General features: G+C 37.5%; 1 protein-coding gene across 1 annotated transcript in view; it reads right to left on the bottom strand.

Annotated features, from left to right (window-relative positions):
• The window catches only part of LOC107734488 (kalirin-like), a gene marked incomplete at its 3' end in the record, with an annotated part of 179,489 nt that overhangs the window by 36,031 nt on the left and 121,678 nt on the right, over positions 1–21,780 (bottom strand). The window contains exons 10-13 of the mRNA XM_016546460.1: positions 19,263–19,385; positions 8,757–8,948; positions 2,888–3,057; positions 1,152–1,326 (exon numbers count right to left, since the gene is read on the bottom strand). Coding sequence (XP_016401946.1) covers positions 1,152–1,326; positions 2,888–3,057; positions 8,757–8,948; positions 19,263–19,385 — 660 coding nt within the window. The remainder of the gene's footprint in view (positions 1–1,151; positions 1,327–2,887; positions 3,058–8,756; positions 8,949–19,262; positions 19,386–21,780) is intronic.

Raw genomic sequence — 21,780 nt, 5'->3', positions numbered from 1 at the left:
TATTTTGATTTTTTTGCACCCTCAGATTCCAGATTTTCAAATAGTATCTCAGCCAAATATTGTCCGATCCTAACAAACCATACATCAATGGAAAGCTTTTATATTCAGCTTTCAGATGATGTATAAATCTCAATTTCGAAAAATTGACCCTTATGACTGGTTTTGTGCTCCAAGGTCACATATTATCTGCAGGTACAGTTTTTTTTAAACTGTCAATCTCTCAAACTACTTTATATGTAGTATTTTATGGCTTTAAATTGATAGTATTTTATATTTACCATCAATAGTTCTACCGTGTCCATTTCATCATTCACAATGCTTCGTGGGATGAGTATTATATTTACTTTTTCAAATGCTCTGATACATTTTTTATTTATCTATTTTTATTTTATTTGCTGATTTTTGTTAAACCTCTGGAGAAAATGATTAATCTAGCATGCAAACACACGCACACACACACACACACACTCACACACTCACACACACACACACACACACTCACACACACACTCACACACACTCACATTGTTAAATGAATGTTTATTGTATTATTTCAGTTTCATGTGTGTTACCATTATGGTGTTTAGTGTTTGTGTGAATGACGCTGTGCACCTTCTATATATGTTATTATTTAAAAGCTGCTTGTGATGGGCTTTGTTTCATCATGTGACTTTCTCATCACCACCTGCATTTGGTGGTTATCAGTGTATTACGAAGGTACAAAACAGATTTCAGTACTTCAATAGGTTGGTATATTAACATTATATCAGTTAATGAAATTACGGTATTTAACTGTACATTTAAGTTAAAACCGTAAAACCTAAAATGTTGCTACCGTATTTTTTACGGTAAAATTCCGGAAACCACAGCCGCCAATTTTTTTTTACAGTGTATATTTGTTTATTTTATGGCTTTAAATGTAAAATATTTTACATTTACAGTGTCAATAGTGTCAATTTCTTTATTCACAATGCTTCATGGAATAAGCATTTCATTTGCTTCTTCAAATGCTCTGAATATAATATTTTTTATTCATCTCAGAGCCAGTTGTTTTGGTTCAAGATCAAGAACTATTTGTTGATTTTTAATAAATCTCTGAAAATTATTTCAAATAAACTAAACTAGCATGCAAACACACACACACACGTCACCTCAATGGTGTACTGCTCAAAGATGCGCAGTTGCAGGAAGATGTCGAGTTTGATCTTCCTCTCGTGGAATAGCTCCTCCATGTGGCCCTGGGCCTCCTCTAGCTGCTGTAGGACGCCCTCGATGTGAGCGATAGAGCTGGTGTGAGGCATCTTATTACTGCTCATCGCTGAATCTCTGTGTTAAGAGTGTGGGGGTTAGGGGAAACTAGAACCATTACAATCCGCTTACACTAAATAAATGTTCTGGCAAATACACAACTTAATGTTTATAAACATCATGTCTATGACAGTTTGTAAAACACAAAAAAATAGTACAGACTCGTTCTTTAGTTTATAAAATTAAATTGGAAGCACATTTGCACTAATGCACTTACAACTGATGCATGAGGCAGTTTTACATACATTTCTTTTTCAATCTGTCTTCTTATCACTGGAATTTTCTGTGGGCCTGAATGCAACTTTACACAGATGGCTTTGGTAAATGACACACTAGTATCATGTGATGTTTTAGTGTCATGGCTGTACTTTCAAAACAGTGTTACAGTTGCATACATTTTAAGGGTTTAAAAACACTTTATTTTAAGGTGTCCTTGTTACAGTGTAATTATATATTTAAGTACTGAGTAATATTAATTAACTACATGTACTTATATGGTTAGGGTTTGTCTTAGGGTTAGTTGCATGTAATTACGCATAATTTATTGTACATAAGTACATGTAACATGCGTAACAAGGACACCTTAAAATAAAGTGTTACCATATTTTTCATGATGCTGCACCCTTGCAAAATCAAATTTTCTGCCGGGACGTAACTGTTAAGTTTATAGACATTTCCATCAACCTTAAAACAAAAATACAGAGAATTCATTCATATTAACACAGTACATTGAGCCCTACTTGACTGGTAGACTTCAGTTATAAACATATTTACTTTAAATACACTTTCTAGCGTTTTGGCGGAAGTGACGAACTGCAAGCTTTGAATGCTTATATCTTCTAAATGCGAATTTAATCACTGTTTTGGAGCACACTGCCTTATAGATAACCTTAAGACTAACATATTGATACTAACACCCAAAAAACTTTAATTTTGATTTCATGGGGACTTTAAGGGCTCAAGGTTTGGCAGGTGAGCACAGTTCAATAAGCTCCTGCTGTAACTACACCATTAAGTAATATTTCTTGACAGCCATTCAAAGCTGTCGCTTATTCTGATGAATTATTTGTAAGCAATATCCAATTCACTAAGATTTTATTTTAGAAGTTTATTTTTAGAAGGTCATAAAACTTGGGCTACAAGTGTTACAGCGTAATTACACAATTAAATACTTACTATAAGGTTAAGATTAGTGCTAGGGTTTGGTTTAGGGTTAGTTATTTGTAATGATGCATTATTTACTGTATAGTAAGTACATGTTAGATATGTAAAAGCATGAATTAAATATATTTACATACATCCAACAAGACAAAATATAATTGAATTTACAGAACTTTAATTCTGTTTAAAAGTTTAGACACATTTGGTTCTTGATACTGAGTGTTGCCTTTCCAAGTTTATTAAAGTTTACATATCAAGGGAATGCAAACATTTGAACATGATCATTTGTGTAAAATAAGTTATTTTGTCTATTTTGGAAAATATGTAAATACCTGTTCTGTAGCCTTTTAAAGAGAGATTTTGAAAAAGTATTTGTAAGTGTGTAAACTCATGAGTGAAACTGTGTGTGTGTTGATACCTGAGTTGTTGCATAAGGTCTTCTCCCTCTTTAATGACATTGAGTGTGGCCTCCAGCGTGGCCGTCTGCTGCTGCTGAAACTGTTTGATCAGCTCCTGAACTGAATCCACCGAATCAGAGCAAACTTCTTCCAGAAGCTCCTTCTGCAGGTCCTCCATCCACGTCCACAACTGAAACACACACACATATATACACATTAACACATGTACAGGCTTTCAGTCAAAGTATTTCCTCATGATATTCCTCCTAAATATAATGCACAATTTTCTGCACATTCATATTTTCATTGAGACGTAAGTATTTGTTTAACTCTCAACATTTATTCTCTTCAGTGGAGCCCAAACCTGACCCATATACAAGCACAGAAACACACGTACTCCTGCAAAGACCTAAAAAAAGTTTCTAAACTCCTCTACAGACTCAGAGATGGAGTGACCTGTCTGCACAGATTATAACGCTCATCTAACAATAATCTGTCCTGAATCCAATATTAGAAAGCAGCCGGAAATATACGCTCTCATTTCTCATGCTCGCATCCGTTTTTAACATTTCAGTCTAAAAGATTAAACAGTATAGAAATGATTCGGAGAGTTCATTAAAAATCAGAACAAAAATCAGAGTGCTGTGTGGTGTCGTGTTTCCAGGTCAGTGCAGGTAACCAAAGGTTGCTGGTTTGATCCTTCAGAAATCAGTCTAATATGCTAATATTCTATGATTTGGTGCTCTGTTATTATTATCAATTGTTATTGTTGCTCAATTATTAATAATGGTTCTTATTACTAATAATATTGGAAACAGTGATGTAGTGCTATACAAGCATTTAGATTTTTATTAATTTTATGCACCCTTGTTGGTTTTTATTTATTTATTTAGTCATTTATTAGACGCTTTTGTCCAAAGCGACTTACAAATGAGGACAACAGAAGCAATCAATTGTAGTATTAAAACAACTAAAAACAGATCCAAAACTAAAAGCTAAAACTTTATAAATACTACTTATACACATTTTAAAAATAAAGAGATTAAATAAAAATGACAAATGCATACAACAAAATTTCAAAACTTAACATATAAATGAAAAACAAAAAAATAAAGCTAAAAACAATTCAAAATATTAAAGAACAAAAGGTATAAGAGTATAATAATGATTCTAACATAACACTAAGCATTTTATATATTTATATATTTATTTATTTATTTATTCATTCATTCATTCATTCTTAATTACCCCAAATATTTGAATGGTGTATTGGTTAAATAAATAAATAAATAAATGTTTTCATCATTGATCATTTATTGAGCACCAAATCAGCATATTATACTGATTTCTGAAGGATCATGTGACACTGAAGACTGGAGTAATGATGCTGAAAATTTAGCTTTGTGTCACAAGAATAAATTACATTTCAAATACATTTTCACATACTGGTAAAAAATGTATAGCCTGAATGCACTGTAAGTCGCTTTGGATAAAAGCGTCTGCTAAATGCATACATTTATTAATTAATTAATTTATTTATTAATTTAAATAGAAAACACCTATTTTAATTTGTAATAATGTTTCACAATATTGCTGTTTTTTACTGTATTTTTGGTCAAATAAATGAAGCCGTGGTAAGCAGAAGAGACAAAAAAAAAAAAAGGGATCCCTACATTTAATTCCAAATAATGTCCAAATAACATAGTGACGGTATAACATACTGTCACGATTTGTTGCCGGAAGGAACGCAGGAGACGCGAAGAAGCGTTAAACAGTCTTTTAATGAACAAACACAGGGGAAAATCTACAAAAAAGGAACGAGGAATGACACACGGACATAACTTGTAGACCCGACACAGAAATGCACAGACAAGAACTTAAATGCAAGGGATAATAAGCAAACACAGGTGCACTGAATGACTAATTAAACTAAACGAGGACAGAAACAGGGGCAAAAACACGACAAAACAGGTCCATGATCCTGACACATACACAGTTTCATGAGCCAATATGTTATTTGGCTATCAAATTAAATGAACAAATGTTCATTTCAGAGATGTGTATTGTAAATGTTTCAGTTGGCAACCATAAATAAAAATAACAAGCAAACAGACTTTTTTGGGAAAACACGTGCAACATTAGATATGAGCAGAACAGAGATGATTTGTCTGATTTTACATAAATGAGATGAAAGAACTGCCAAAACATTGTTGGCTGTTGTCATGACAATATGTGACCCTGGAGCACAAAACCAGTCGTAAGTCGCTGGGGTATATTTGTAGCAATAGCCAAAAATACATTGTACGAGTCAAAATTATTGATTTTTCTTTTATGCCAAAAATTATTAGGATATTAAGTAAAGATCATGTTCCATGAAGATATTTTGTAAATTTCCTACTGTAAACATATCAAAACTCACTTTTTGATTAGTAATTGTCACAAATCCGGTCCATGAACTTCCATCCACTTGCCATCAGAGGTCGCCCTCCCATGATATTGACTCTCACACCACACAGACTGTTACACATCACCCTGGACTACATTTCCCATACTCCATTGCACTAATCACAAGCTCACCTGAAACCAATCACACACAGCTGCTACCAATAACACACACTATATAAATCAGTCTCACACCACCATTCAACGCCGAGTATTGTATAGCGTTTATCACTCATAGCGATAGCTACTCTACGGAGCCATTTCTAGTTCTTAGTTCCTGTCTTGATCCTAGCCTGTTATCTCGTCCTGTCTGATTTCTGCCTGCCCTGAAGTTTATAGCCTGTCTTGGATTTACCCTTTGCCTTGCTGATTCGGACTGTGTTTGCCCCTCGATTGGATTATTGCTTGTTTTGGATTCCTCTTTTGTCTTGCCCTCAATATACCTGTTTGCCATTGTCAGAACCTTGCCTGTTTTTATGACCACGCCTTTAAATAAAAGCTTTGCAGATGGATCCGCACGTCTTACGTCTCTGTCGCCCCGTAACAGTAATATATGCATTGCTAAGAACTAAATTTGGACAACTTTAAAGGCGATTTTCTCAATATTTAGATTTTTTTGCATCCTCAGATTCCACATTTTCAAACAGTTGTATCTCGGCTAAATATAGTACTATCATAACAAACCATACATCAATGGAAATAAAAAAAAAATATTTATTCAGCTTTCGGATGATGTATAAATCTCAATTTCGAAAAATTGACCCTTGTGACTGGTTTTGTGGTCCAGGGTCACATTTGTGTGCATCTTCTTTTCAATCAAGAATGAGCAAAAAACACCAGAACTGATGCAGTGAGTGCCACGATTGTTGTTCCTCTTTAAATAAACTTATGTCACCTTTGTGCTGCATTCGAAGTCTCTGTTAACACATTCTCACTGTTCCATGTGGAGGAATAAAAACGCTTTGAATAAATTTTGCTCGCAATTAATTAACTTATGAGAAACAACTCATGGAACCAATCTTGCTGATGGATTGAGTTACTGAACAGGACCAGAGAATATCAGTCACACAGGCATGTTTGATAAACACAGATCCCTCTTTACAGAGTTTACACCTCTGAACAATGAATTGCCATGACACTTGTGATTATTTGATAAGAGTTTAAAAATGCTATAGAATTCCCATGATGTTTTAAGAATTTCCAATCAATCCCTGACATTTCCAGGTTCTCCATGAGCGTGGGAACATCAGCTCTGCCAGATGCAGATCGAGAGCCTGTAATGATGAATAAGGCCTTTCCAAATCTGCCGTGAGGAGGCTGCTCATGTTCAGCTTTAACATGTTGCAGGCGTAGAGCAGCTCTGCAGAAGGATGTGATGTTCATGATAGATGATTCCCCCAACAGCGGCTTGAGACACACGCAGGAATATTATTCATATGAATCACACACAAGAGCTCTGAACAGCAATGCATAAGACAAGTTTTACAATGCAGGAAATCGCCCACATTAGGGTAAAGCTAAACACAATGGATACATTAAACCAAACCGCACAGCAGGGACATACAGGGATTCCTTACAGAAATAAACACGGCCTGCATGCCACTTCAAGAGTTCATTTCTCTTTACATTGGTTTCGAACACAGTTGACATGGCATGCATCTCTTAAAGGGTTAATACAGTTACAAAGCACAGTGGTGAATGTGATGTTGCCATCCCTGTGGTTTCCATAGTAATTGTATCTGCGGTCAATCTGGTCACATTATGAATTAAAAAATACACTTCAGATTGCTATGAGACCATTGCAGCAGAACAGCAAGATAAAAAATATAGGGTTATTTCCATTGCAACTGGAAATTATAAACCCATTATATATACAGTATATATATATATATAGAATTGATGTAGTTGTAGAATTGTTGGGCAGGGCTAAACAGGCAGTGTTGTAGTAATGGTGGGCGGGGTTAAACAGGCAGTGTTGTAGAATTGGTGGGCGGGGTTGATTTATTACATGGTAATAACACATGCATTACATAAAAATGTAAAAAGATGTTATTAAAACTACCAAATACTATATTTCTATTTCCATATGCTCCTCCATATGAAATTAAAAAAAATGTTAACAATGGTCTTATTTTGGTCTGAAAATTTGAAGAGAAAAATCTTAGACAAAAGCCAGATTCAGACAGTGATTGTTTATCATGGGGATGCAAGCTATTTTTAACATTTACAGGGGTTGGTCTTTGATTTTATTGCGGTTCAAATCCAGAATGTTGGGGTTTTTTTCTCTCCACCCGCGCAAAAGTATTATTACCATTATATTAAAAGCATATCTATTTTCATTATTCCAAGCATATGATATCTTTATTAAAGCAGATAATCATGCGACTGGCCATGTGAACAGCGCGGTCCTCATAGGATCATAGAACTCGCAATAAATTGCCATCTGAATCCAAGTTTTATATTTATAAGAATCCGAGTTTTATTGCTGAGGTGCCATGTACATTTATTTTTACAGACGTCCACATGAGAAACAATTACCATCTGAATAGGGCTAAAGTTGATACTTAAGTGAGAACTAAATCAATGAAATTCATTAAGTCTATTATGAAAATATGAAAGAGCAAGCTCTGAGCCCTTAATAAGACATGTTTCTTGAGCACCAAATCAGCATATTAGAATGATTTCTGATTGAAAGGAACGTTTGGCCAATCAATGTCTACTTACGTCACGATTAGTACCAGTTGTGCTGGTTAGACCCTGCTCCGGAGTAGGAGCTAATTTGGTTCTCGAAAAAGGCAGTCCGGTACTAAAATCGCTCCCAGTTCCGGTGGTGCGAAAACGCCAAAAAGTGGGTAGTTCCACAATTAGTTCTGGTACTATGAAAAGGTTCCTGCGGTGCGAAAGGCTCTAAAGGGAAAGTGCCCAAGCAATGTTGCTCAAAAAGAGTTGCCCGGCAAAATTGCTCAAAAAGTTGCCTCATGTATCATCAGCCTTAGTCCCCACAGAGAGACCGAGCGATATCAGGACATCAGAGTCAGTCGTGAGAAAACCACACTCCTACAATCGCCATACATCAACAAAACTATAGCTCACGCTAGAGCTCCATGAGACAAGCGCAGCACCAAACCCCCCCAGAAAGAAGGATTGTGCCACATAACCCTCCAACATAGTCGCGCTCTCTGTCCTTCTCAAATGCAGGGTGCATGAGGTGATGGATGTAGCGTGATGTCACATTACTGCATAATAAATCACGGCTGTTCACTGCTGCAGCAACGTGCCTTAAACATGCCATGAATTACGTAATGGCAAAAACGTTTAACATTTCACACAAGGTCCTGATTGGCATCTGGAGAGGTGAACAGCGTGTTCTTCGAGCACATCTGGCACTGCTCAGCAAAACCTCCCAGCATTCCTCTGCAATCCACCTGGCATGTGTGTCAGTCTTACCTCTTTAGTGTGCGTGTGGAAGGAGACGGACATGTCCAGCAGTAGTTTTCTTTGTTCCACTCTCCTGACGAAGTCCTGGATCCTGACCTCCAGGTGTCGCGCTGCCTTATAGATCTCCTCGGGGTCACACTCGCCCGTCTGGGCCAACTGCTCGGCCGCTTCCAGGAGTTTATCTGCATTAGTGTAGGTGTTCTGGTCCGGGAGAGAGAAGACAAGGCAAAACTCAATCAATGAATGTTTACATTCAGATACTGACATCATATTAGTCACATTTAATTAGATAGTGCTTTATACAATGCAGATTGTTTCAAACCAGCTTAACAGCAATAAAAAGGAAAACAGCAGTGTTACTGTTGTAAAATGAATCAATTATGAAACAAATTCAATTTCAGCTCTACAGAAGACAATGGAGTCATTATTTAGCTCAGTTCAGTTTGACTGAATTCAGTTCAATAACAGTGTCATGGTTGCATAGTTAGTGTTGTAATATAGTTCAACTGAGCTCAGTATTAATACCTGTCCAGAGCAAAAGAAAGTGACTGCAGTGATGTTTGATGGATGGTGATGAGTATTGTGATGAATGGCTTGTCATTTGTCATTTAAATGGACCACATTCTCTACTACTTTTGTAGCACTTGCTTATTTATTTACTTTTTCAAATTTAGTTCAATATATACTTATAAAGTAACTCATAAGTTCTTGCAGCAATTAAAACGATAATTTACTCATAAAACATTTTTTTTTCACTGATACAAAATTGTATTTCAATGAATGCTGTTCTTTCAAACTTTCTAATAATCAGAGAATCCTGAAAACAAGAACTACTACGGTTTTCACAAAACAATTGAAGCAGCACAACTGTTTTAAACATTGATAATAATCAGAAATGTTTCTTGAGCAGCAAACCAGCATATTAAAATGATTTCTGAAGATCATGTGACACTGAAGACTGGAGTAATGATACTGAAAATACAGCTTTGATCACAGGAATAACAATTATTGTAAATTTCACAATATTACTGTTTTACTGTATTTTTTTTACCAGTAAATGTAACCTTGGTGACCATAAGAGAACATTAGAAAATCTTATCAACCCCAAAATTTTGAATCATATACATATACATATACAGTACATATACATGTCCTGATTAAGGCCTTCTGGCATTAAAAAAAGGGAAAAAAGGTCCCCCACAGAGGACCTCAGATTATGCCAACCCTGAAACAACATACAGAACTACCAAATTTTGCTATAAGTTTGATTGCATCATATAATAATTGCTGTTAATAGTGTTCATCGTCTGTTTGATTACGCCTTTAATTGATTTTTCCTTACATTTCTGCCATGTGTTTATTAAATGACAGTCACCACTGATAAGCTACTACTAAATATTGTAGAAACTTAATTTTCTGTAAAGCTGCTTTGAAACGATTTGTATCGTGAAAAGCGCTTTACAAATAAACTTGAACTGAATTGAAATCAACAATTCCCCATTAGAAAAGCTGGTCACACTGTATTTTAATGTCCAATTCTCGCTATTAACAAACCATTAACTATGACTTTTGCCTCAATAAAGTACTAATTTGCTGCTCATTAATAGCTAGTAAGGTAGTTGTTAAGTTTAGGTATTGGGTAGGATTATGGATGTTGAATATAGTCATGCAGAATATGTGCCTTATAAGTACTAATAAACAACCAATATATCATTAATGGGCATGCTAATAAGCAACTAGTAAATAGTAAGAATTGGTCCCTATACTAAAGTGTTACCGAAAAGCCAAGACACATTTAATGCCTCACAAGGACAATCAGCACGAACCCCATCAGAACCAGCACTTATCACGGATTATCACCCTGTGGCCCTAACATAGCGGCGCACTGGCTGCTGGGAAAGGAGCATCTTTACCCCACTATTCCTCACTTTGAGACACAAGGTAAGGTGTCAGGAGAGGTCAACTAATTAACATGAGATAATTACATGTATTCACCTGCTGTGACTGTGGAGAACGACAACACATTGACAGCTCCAGAGGGTTTCAATCCTTCATTAAACACACAGTTACAACATTACATTTCTTGTGAGAGATTTAATCTGCTTCATTGGCAAATATTAGCTGAGTCCACATGAATAAAGCCTTGCAGATATAATAGTTTAGAGCTATTTTCTCTGTCGCACTGTTTTCCTGCTTTTCTGTTGCACTGTTTTTTTTTGTTTTATTAATTACAGATCGCATTATATTAGTGACTTGTAAATGATGGCTATTATACGAGGTTGTGATTTTTTTTTTGAAGTTGTAAATGTGACAAACTATTGGAGTATAAGAAAATACTATTTCAGTCTTTCTACTTCAAAATGTAATGTTTAAAGGGGTCATATGATGCAATTTAAATTTTTCCTTTCTCTTTGGAGTGTTACAAGCTCTTGGTGCATAAAGAAGATCTGTAAAGTTGCAAAGACTAAAGTCGCAAAACCAAAGAGATATTCTTTATAAAGGTTAAGAGTCAACCACACCCCCCTACAATAATGTACAGTATTTGAAAAATAATGTGTTTTTTGAACATTAAAGCATGTCAACATATTCTGTTACACCAAATACACAAAATAATGATCTTTAAAATAGCATCATATGACCCCTTTAATTCAGTGTGTTACTTGGTGTTTCTTTGCAACCATTTGTTTAATTTACTAGCAATTTCCAGAAAACAGTTTCAAAGTAAAATATTTTTCAGTGAAATAATTAAATCTGAAGAGAAATTATTTTTCCTTTACTATAATGACACGGATATAAACTTCTTTTTTTATTTACACTCAGGGTCTTTTATTACACATTTTTTGGTTAATGTCACTGTACATACAGTACAATCCTGTAATATAGGTATTATTGAATCAGTGTTATCTTCTTTCTATACCATCTTTGATTAGATAAGTTGATTGATGAAGTGAATCTTTATTTTTCCATTGCTTTCTGTACATACAGTAATCCATAAACTTGAGAACCTGAGAACTAGCTCACTGTTTTTACCACATCGAGTGATATATTGCTGCTTTAAAGTACATTAGGGATTGGTTTGGTGGTAACGGCCCTACAAATCTATTACATATGATGCATTCCTGATTTCCTCTTGATCACACACACACACACACACACACACACACACACACACACACACACAGGTTTGTTTTTGTGAAAAGTGGGGACATGGGGTAATGTCCTGAAAAGTCACCTTCTCCTTGTAATACCTATGTCATACCTTTGTCATTATACAAATTTATGTCCTCATTTGTCACAAAAACGCGCGCACACACACACACACAGGTTTGTTTTTGTGAAAAGTGGGGACATGGGGTAATGTCCTGAAAAGTCACCTTCTCCTTGTAATACCTATGTCATACCTTTGTCATTATACAAATTTATGTCCTCATTTGTCACAAAAACGCGCGCACACACACACACAAGACAAATTAGACATAAATCCATCACTCCATCAGCATCAGGCCTGAAAGTCTCTAAGTGTCTCATCTCTTCATCTTCGTCAGTCTGTTCTTGGATATTATATGTCTGATAAGCAGATGTCAGAATAACAAAAGCTGCATATGTCTCGGTGGTTACCAATAATGGCTGAGCCAAAACAAATCCCTTTGGCTTATTTAGACAGAGTCAGATTGTCTCGAGCCCTTCTCATGACACTGAGACTCGCGATCTGTCATCCAGGCTATTATGGATTATTCATCTAAGGGGAATTATGTGGATGAGAGAGGCAGGGCTTAGTGTCCAGTGATCTTCATCTCTTCGGTGCGCTGTCAGATTAATACCGTGCAATGTATTTAACATCACTTTGTTTAACAAATATCAGTTCACAGGATCTAATCCTATTTAAGATGACAATAAGTGTGAGTTCAGTTCAAATTTGTCTAGTTTGTACATGACAGCATTGAGTAGTTAGATTCTAACATTTTCTGTTTCCCGTACAATTAAGTAATTCACTGCTTAACTAGTGTAGTACGATGCATCGCTGTAGAAACTAACTAGCTAGTCAAAACTCTTTCCCGAACATGGTCACATCTCTGTCGTTCGAACCACATTGGTTCAACAATATAGAACTATCATTAATTACATTATGCACGCGCATGTGGTGAAGTAATAACTTCTACTAATTAATCATGTTAGCTTGCTTGTTGTGCCCCAGAGCATGATCTCTTGATTTCCACATGTCAAACTACACGTTGAGAACTGTAGTTCAACCAAGTAAATTTGCGAACACACTCCGGATGGTTCATTTTAGATTATGGGTCATGTAGTTATTCACTGGTAATTTGGTCAACATGGCTTACAATCTGACTCTGTAACACTTTAGTTTAGGGACCAATTGTCACTATTAACTAGTTGCTTATTAGCATGCATATTACTAGCATGTTGGCTGTTTATTAGCACTTAGAAAGCACATATTAATGTATTATTCTGCATGACCATATTTTAGTCCCGTTAACCCTACCCCATACCTAAATTTAAAGGGGTCATATGATGCTGCTAAAAATAACATTATTTTGTGTATTTGGTGTAATGAAATGTGTTTATGCGGTTTAAAGTTCAAAAAACACATTATTTTCCACATACTGTACATTATTGTTTCTCCTCTATGCCCCGCCTTTTTGAAACGCGTCGATTTTTACAAAGCTCATCGGTCTGAAAAAGCGAGGTGTGCTGTGATTGGCCAGCTATCCAATGCGTTGTGATTGGCCGAATACCTCAAGCGTGAGACGGAAATGTTACGCCCCTCACCATACTGTGTTGATGCCGTGTCCGGCCGGAGCGACAAGACATAAACATTAAAACCCATTACAAACAAGGCATTTGTTGCATCCAGTGGGGACATAACTACTGATTATAATGACTTATACGGTCTTTTTACGCGTTGCATTGCGTGATTCAGAACAGCCGGCATTGTAGTCTACTCTTCCAGGATCAGGAAACAGTCCTCCATAAAATGCGCAGCATACATTTGAATATTTGGGTTGAAGTATTCTGGAACAGTGTTGTCAATACAACTTAACCACTGATTTCTAGTCGTGTCCTCTTTTGGAAGGCCAAACAAAGTAGTTTCGCTTTCACAACGAAGCACACAGCGTCTTCAGGACATGGCTGCAGCGTCAACAATACTACAGCTAGAATAAAAGTTCTTTCTTTGCGTGAACATTTGGGCGGCGTTATGCAAATCTTCCCACATCGTGACGTAGATATGTTGGGGCGTGTTAGAACGAGCCGTTTTAGGAGGGTGTGGTTAACTCTTAACTTTTATAAAGAATATCTCTTTGGTTTTGAGACTTTAGTGTTTGCAACTTTACAGATCTTCTTTATGCGCCAAGATCTTGTAACACTCCAAAGAGAAAGGAAAAATTGAAATCGCATCATATGACCCCTTTAACAACTATCTTATTGACTATTAATAAGCAGCAAGTTAGAAGTCTAATAGTTAATAGTTAATAGTGAGAATTCGTCACTAAACTAATGTGTGATGAAAGTCTCTTATGCTCGCCAAGGCTGCATTTACTTCATAAAAAAAAACAAAAAAAACCCGGATTTCTAGTTATTTCTAATAACTGATTTCTTTAATATATTTTGAAATGTAATGTATTCCTGTAATGTTAAAGCTGAATGTTCAGCATCATTACTCCAGTCGTCATGATCCTTTAGAATTCATTCTAATTGCAGCTCAAGAAACATTTCTTATTATAATCAATGTTAAAAAAAATTTAACATTAAAAAAATGTGTTTGATGTCACTTTTGATCAGTTTAACCGGTAACACTTTATTTTAGGGTTTCTTAGCTAGTTTCTTATTAGCATGCATATTACTAGAATATTAGCCATTTATTAGTACTAATTAAGTACATATTAATGCCTTATTCTACATGACCTTATTCTACATCCGTAATCGTACCCAATACCTAAACTTAACAACTACCTTACTAATTATTAATAAGCAGCAAATTAGGAGTTTATTGAGGGAAAAGTCGTAGTTAATAGTGAATAAGTGTTCCCTATTCTAAAGTGTTACCATTTAATCCATCCTTATTGAATAAAAGTAATAATAATAATAATAAAAACTTACTAACCTCAAACTTTTGAACGGTAGTATACATATCATCACTTAATGACAGAGCTTATGGTAAGTCTCTCTTGAAAGACTATGTAGAAAATGAATGGGAAAAAGACTTAGGGAACTTGACTGTTGCAAAAGAGTACAATGACACTGGAACGCAGAGGTTATCCAATCACAATAGAGATTGTTTACATACAGAAGTCTTAATGTTACAGCAGCAAAAACTGCATTTTTTTAATTCTTAGGGTCAGTAAGTGGGGTATAATATTCATGAATAACTGAATTACAGCTATTTTTGTGCTATAAACCTTGACTAATATTATAAGTGAAGATAAACATATAGAATAGTGTGAAATATGTCCCTAATACATTGTACCTGCTATTCTAGCCATCAAAAAGGAGAATCAACATATATAGTCCATTAGTTCAGTTGCTTTCTTTGTTCAACAATACAGTATGAGGGAGGCATGTAGCAGTTCTCCAATAAAATCAGCATTCAGTTATGTTTACTTGGCCTTTGTCTTGTGTGCAACGTAGAAACAACAGCCTGAAAAGACACATCTCTCTTCCAAACCCAAAAAGAGACCAGTATTTCCACACAACTCTCTCCAGAGATGAGTCTACAACAACAAAATATATCCAGTGTGAATATTCACACTTCTATTTATTAATTACTTTCAAGAACTTAGGATGAACTGTAACATTGAGTCGTTTGAAACTGCTTTATAGTCAAAGTATACAATATCTTCTGAACTCATTGCCCATCCAGTAAAGGAAACCATCTGTGAAGCTCTTTTGATGGAGCTGAAGTGTGGGCTGTCCTCTGAAGCTCTTGTGTTCGCTGCGCTACCACCACTGCATATGCTGACATCTTTACAACATAATTTGATAAAATGTCACTAAAGGGACAGACACTAAAAGACTCTTCCTGTAATTATCGAGAGGATTGTCTTCTTGTGGCTAGTGGGGTCTGTTTGAGATTTGTGCAGTATGGGAAATGCTCATGATAGAAACGTGTATTTGCATGGCAGAAGTCACAGCAGATGTGTGCTAGTGGGACACACAAGACTCAGGCTTACATTTGTCAGCATCTGATTCCAATTGTACTGTTAGACTGTGACTAAACTAGGCACATCATGATAAGCGATAAATCACATCTCTTCCATGTTAATCCGAGTTTTTGTTTGTTAACAGTTTGCATAAAAACATTCTGACAGTCAATTTGTATAGTCTCAGGCTCAAACAGCATAGCCAATGGTCATTTGGAGTTCTGTTTTATCAGCCCATATGGAAAGTCATGTTTTTACCAAGGTTTGCATGGTTCATAACCATGTTTTGTTTGAGATACTTAAGAGAATGTCAATAACATCAGTTGTAAGTATAGTCTGTTATTTTCAATTCAAGAATTTTCTGCTTTTATTAGGATTTTTGGCAGGTTTCAGATTGGCTGATTCCCAAATTGTAAAAAGTGGGTCAGTCGTTAACATTTAGACACAGATGTGATTCAGTGTGATTCAATCTAGTCATTTTAATTGCAAAACGTGTGATTGGAAATTTCATGTGAGGAAGAAAAGATTTCCCATTTTTTTATATTTCCCTATGCAGAGTTTGCAACCCTTTCAAATTGATCATGCAGATTAAGCACATTGACCAGCAGAAAGCTGTCAGGGTTCTGGACTATCTGTGTGTGTTTTGCTCCCCGTGACCCAGTTTTTCCTCATGTTAATTGTGTTAATTTGTTTCCAGCTGTGTCTATTTTGTCCCTCGTTATCCAGTGTTTAAAAGTCCTAGTCTGTTCAGTTTGTGTTTGTCAGGTCTACTCGTTCTCTACGTGTGTTGGTTCAAGCTCCTATTGTGGATTATCTCCTGTGTTTCATGATTAAAGACTATTAAACGTTTCCTCGTGACTCCAGCGTGTTCCCTCAACAGCGTAACGTGACAGAAGACCTGACTAAAACAGTAACCTCTGTGTGTCCGTTTTGTTTCCCGTTTTTACCCAGCGTCTTTTTTTTTCGTTGTTCCCTCATGGATGCCCTCCTTCGCCCGGAATATCTCCTCCTCCTGCTGGAGCAGGGGGAGAGATTGCTCGAGGACCATACGAGACTGTTCCAGCTGCTAGCGAAGACCACCAGCTACCCGGATGATGCGCTCTGTGCGTTCTACGACGCAAGTTTAAACACCGCGTGCAGAGCGCTGTCATCCGAAGATGGTCCTTGAGTGGACTTAACCGCGTTTGTGGAGCGGATTCTGGTGAGAAACAGATCACCTCTCATCGTCACTCCCGAGACTGCTGTCGTCTGGCAGTCCCTCTGCTCGCCCTCAGCCCACCATCATTACGGTGCGAGTGCCGCGGGTCTGCCATCCTCCAGCTGGAGAATCCCTCACCTCCGCCTCAGACCACCAGCTACCCGGATGATGCGCTCTGTGCGTTCTACGACGCAAGTTTAAACACCGCGTGCAGAGCGCTGTCATCCGAAGATGGTCCTTGAGTGGACTTAACCGCGTTTGTGGAGCGGATTCTGGTGAGAAACAGATCACCTCTCATCGTCACTCCCGAGGATGATCTCGCCAGATCCACTCCGGACCCAGAGCCCAGCCCACCATCTCCCCGCTAAAGCCCGAACCCACCGATGACGGAGAGCAAATTCCCGTCGCGATCTACGAGCCAGCGCAATGCCGAGAGACTGAGCAGAGGATCGCCCCGGACGTAGAGCTCAACTCGTCAGACCAGGTGCGAGAGCCGGCGACAATGCCTGCCAGGAGGGAGAAAGCCGCGCCGTCCCACCGGCTCTATTGGGCTCCTTCCTCCCGCCAGCTCCACCAGGGTCCTCAGTCGCTCCGGCTCCGCAGCTGATGGAGAGCTCTCCAGGATCTCCGCCTCCGCCGCCAGAGCCCTCGGCTCCACCCTGGCCCCCCGGATCCTCGGCATCCCCCTGGCTCATTGGCTCTTCATCTCCGCCTTGGGCTCCTCCGCCACCTGCTCCGCCGCCGTTGGTCGGCCCACTGGAGTCGGCGGCCATTCCTCCTCCATGGCTCCTCCCTCCGTCGGCTCCACCGTGGGTCGACATTATGGCTGTGGCCTGGGTCCAGCTGGGCTCCTCCTGCTCCAAGCCCCTCCTGTCTCCTCCCTGGCTCCTCCCTCCATTGTCTCCTCTCTGGACTCTGTCCACCGGCCCCCGCCCAGACATCCGTCCTCCTTCTGAGCCTCCTCCTTAGTTCCCATATATTTCCCCCCCTCTGTTGGTCTACGGTGCGAGGACACACCTTCCGGAAGGGGCGCGATATGTCAGGGTTCTGGACTATCTGCGTGTGTTTTGCTCCCCGTGACCCAGTTTTTCCTCGTGTTAATTGTGTTAATTTGTTTCCAGCTGTGTCTATTTTGTCCCTCGTTATCCAGTGTTTAAAAGTCCTAGTCTGTTCAGTTTGTGTTTGTCAGGTCTACTCGTTCTCTATGTGTGTTGGCTCAAACTCCTATTGTGGATTATCTCCTGTGTTTCATGATTAAAGTCTGTTAAACGTTTCCTCGTGACTCCAACGTCCAACGTGTTCCCTCAACAGCGTAACGTGACAAAAGCTGCTTGATTTGAAAGTGATTTCTTTGAACTGTGCTTCATCCATCGCTACACAATTGACTAGTAATACAACAAAAGTTTGGTAACCGATAATATTTGGCCACAAATCAGTTTTTTGTAAGGTTAAAATCATTAAGTGAAGTTTAATGAATGCTTCTCAGTGATTGTTAGTTATTTTGCAAAATACATGAACTATATTAGGTATTCATTATATTTTTATTTATCCTATCGTCTTTATCATTTAATGTATATTTGAATAAATCTGTCATGAAAACAAGTCTTCATTACAACCACTGTTTAAATGTTATACATGTATATTTTGTTTATTTTAACAACAAAGTGAAAACATAAAAGTTGAAACAAATATATAATTAAAAAGTTAATATAAAAACTGCATTATGTGCAATTGAAATAACTTTTTACGATTTGTTATTTGAGTGTTGTTTGTTAAATAAATTTGAATACTTAATTGACTATTAAACAAACTTATTTTTCCATTTTCAGATAAATTAAAACTTTAATTTCAGTTTCGGTGTTTCTGTAAAAATTAATTTCGGTGCATCACTACTATTGACAATAGACAATGTAAAGTTTTGAAGATCCTTTTTTAAACCTGTTTAATGGATGTGCTGCTGTGCCACTGAGACCTGCTGGTACTGCACACATTGTCTGAGAAACTGTTTATTTGATTGTTTTTGGATGGATCTAACTGAATGATTCAATCTGGTGGAGTGGTTTAGATAAGAATGATGTGGATTAGTCTGACTGGCAGTGGAGGACTGCCTTGACTAGGTCTGGTTTGGATGAATCTGATCAGATGCGGCTGTTATCTCACCTGTGCCACCTCCTCAAAGTCATCGTGGCGTTTCTGCAGGGCTCTGGCTCTGTGCAGGGATTTTCCCACACCTGTATGTTTACTGAGGAAAGCCTCTCCATGATTCTCTATCCAGTCAATAACCTGCAACATACAAACACACACAATCCATTCAGAGCATCGGGGAAAAAAACACAACACAGAGCTGAAAGAGAGTCAAGTGAGCTTCTGTTTTCATTAGTCTATTTAATTGATGTGACACATAGAAAGGCAGTTATTTAGGAAAACACACACACAGGCTAATGCTCAGTGCCTGTGACTGCTCGTATACTCTCATGGGCATATGAAGAGGGAGCGATCAATCAGCATTGGTCTTCTTTCCAAAAGTGATTCAAAGACACTTTATCTTTATCCCTAAGGACAGTGTTTTACCAATAACATTCCTCCAACAACATCCTCTGATTAGACTGACAGAAATGTCACTCAGACAACAAAATCAACATGTAGAGCTCCAGTACTGCTGCCACTCTCAAACTAAACACTGAGAAAAGGTTGAAAATATATAATCAAAGAACAAACTGTTTATTTTCAATGTATTTGTGTATATATATTTATATGCACATAAAAAGAAGACTTAATGGAGTTGTCAGTTTAGATTCATTTACATGTCAACTTTGTCTTTTATATTTCTCCTAAATTTCCTTAAGGTACAGTAACTTGGAGGGGTGAGGTATCTAAGTCACAATATCTAGCTACTGGGGTGCCCCAGGGCTCAGTTCTTGGACCACTTCTCTTCTCTATCTACATGGCATCACTCGGTTCTGTCGTTCAGAAACATGGCTTTTCATATCATTGCTATGCTAATGACACTTAACTCTACCTCTCATTTCATCCTGATGATCTGACGATAGCTGCTCGCATCTCAGCATGTCTAACAGACATTTCTTGCTGGATGCTTATACAACATTAGGAAGATAAGGCCCTTTCTATCAACTCTTTGTTCAAGCTCTTATTCTGTCCAGGCTAGACTATTGCAATGCTCTCTTGGCAAGTCTTCCAGCCCGTTCTATCAACAAATTCAGAATGCAGCTTACTACCCTTACTACATGTACTTGTCACAGCACTTATATTGTTGCTCTTTTGTTAAATATAAATATTGAAATGAAAGCATAAAATAAAGTTAATTACTGAAACCAATATGTCCCTATAGTTTAATTTATTTAATTTTAGAAACTACCACAAAGCATCTGACCACTTTTTTCCAGTTACAATCATGGTATCTGTGGTTCTTCTACTACACTTGCATGTTTGCAAGTGATACAATGATAATCAAACATGTACACAATAGCGTCAATTAGTTCTTGTTTCAGCTACATTGATTAAAGCATCTAGTGCATGTTCTAAAACCAGCTTCCTTCTTTCACAGGCATATTAACAGAGGCTGATGAGATAAATATAGCCCTGCGTGACGAGTCCATAACAGGATATGGCTGTTCAAGGCAACGGTCTGGAGTTCACAGATGGCACCCATTACATCAATCAGTCCAAACACGTGTTTGGCCAAATAAATCAACTTATAATTCAATAACAATCAGGCATTTGTGTTCGACTATCAGTCATTGTGACTTGCAAGATGGCTGACTCCAGAAATCGGTGCTGTCTTCATTGAACTATTGGTTATGTTTGTAATGGCTGTTTACATAAAGCAAATCAAAATTATGATAATAATCAAGTACAAGAAATAATCAAGGAAAAGACATAATAAACTGAACAGACTGGAGTATTTAGTAAACATTCAGAACTTATACAATTTCTCCTGTTTTAGGGGGCAATGACAAATAAGGATGTCCAAGATGATGATAAGGAAAAAGCTTTGTAAAAAATTGCTTTAAAATTATGGGAGCTTATTTACACAACATAGAACAGGTAGTTGCAACATTTTATCTCTTCTGGCTGAATTCTGACTTTTTTCTCACAATTGCAAGTGCATATCTTACAATCAGTGTTGGGGGTAACGCATTACAAGTAACGCGAGTTACGTAATCAGATTACTTTTTTTCAAGTAACTAGTAAAGTAACGCATTACTTTTTAATTTACAAGAGAATATCTGAGTTACTTTTTTTTTTCAAATGTATTGATTGACAGTTCTCCTGTCCCCATGTTGAGAGAAATCAGAAGATGTTACTGTAGTTCTAAAATAGATATGAATATGCATTAATTCATCTCACGCCTTGCCTTGCCTTGCCTTGTCTGTTTTCTCGGTTTCTGATCTTCGCCTGTTTTCCTGGATTTATCCCTCTAGTCTTGCCCCTTTTGATTCTGTTCGCCGTTCGTTGACCTTCACTAGCCCTAGGATTATTCTTGTGTCTTGCCCGCCATATACCTGTTTTGCCATTGGTCGACCCTGCCTGTGTTTCTGATCTCTCTGCTTAATAAAGCTTGCACATGGATCCGCACGTCTCACGTCTTGTCAGCCCCGTAACAAATATTGTAATGCATTACTTTTAAAAGTAACTTTCCCCAATGCTGCTTACAATT

Source organism: Sinocyclocheilus rhinocerous, unplaced genomic scaffold, assembly GCF_001515625.1.
Source record: "Sinocyclocheilus rhinocerous isolate Xijiao unplaced genomic scaffold, SAMN03320098_v1.1 scaffold340, whole genome shotgun sequence".
Classification (NCBI taxonomy): Eukaryota; Metazoa; Chordata; class Actinopteri; order Cypriniformes; family Cyprinidae; genus Sinocyclocheilus; species Sinocyclocheilus rhinocerous.
This window is presented reverse-complemented; position numbering and strand designations above follow the sequence as displayed.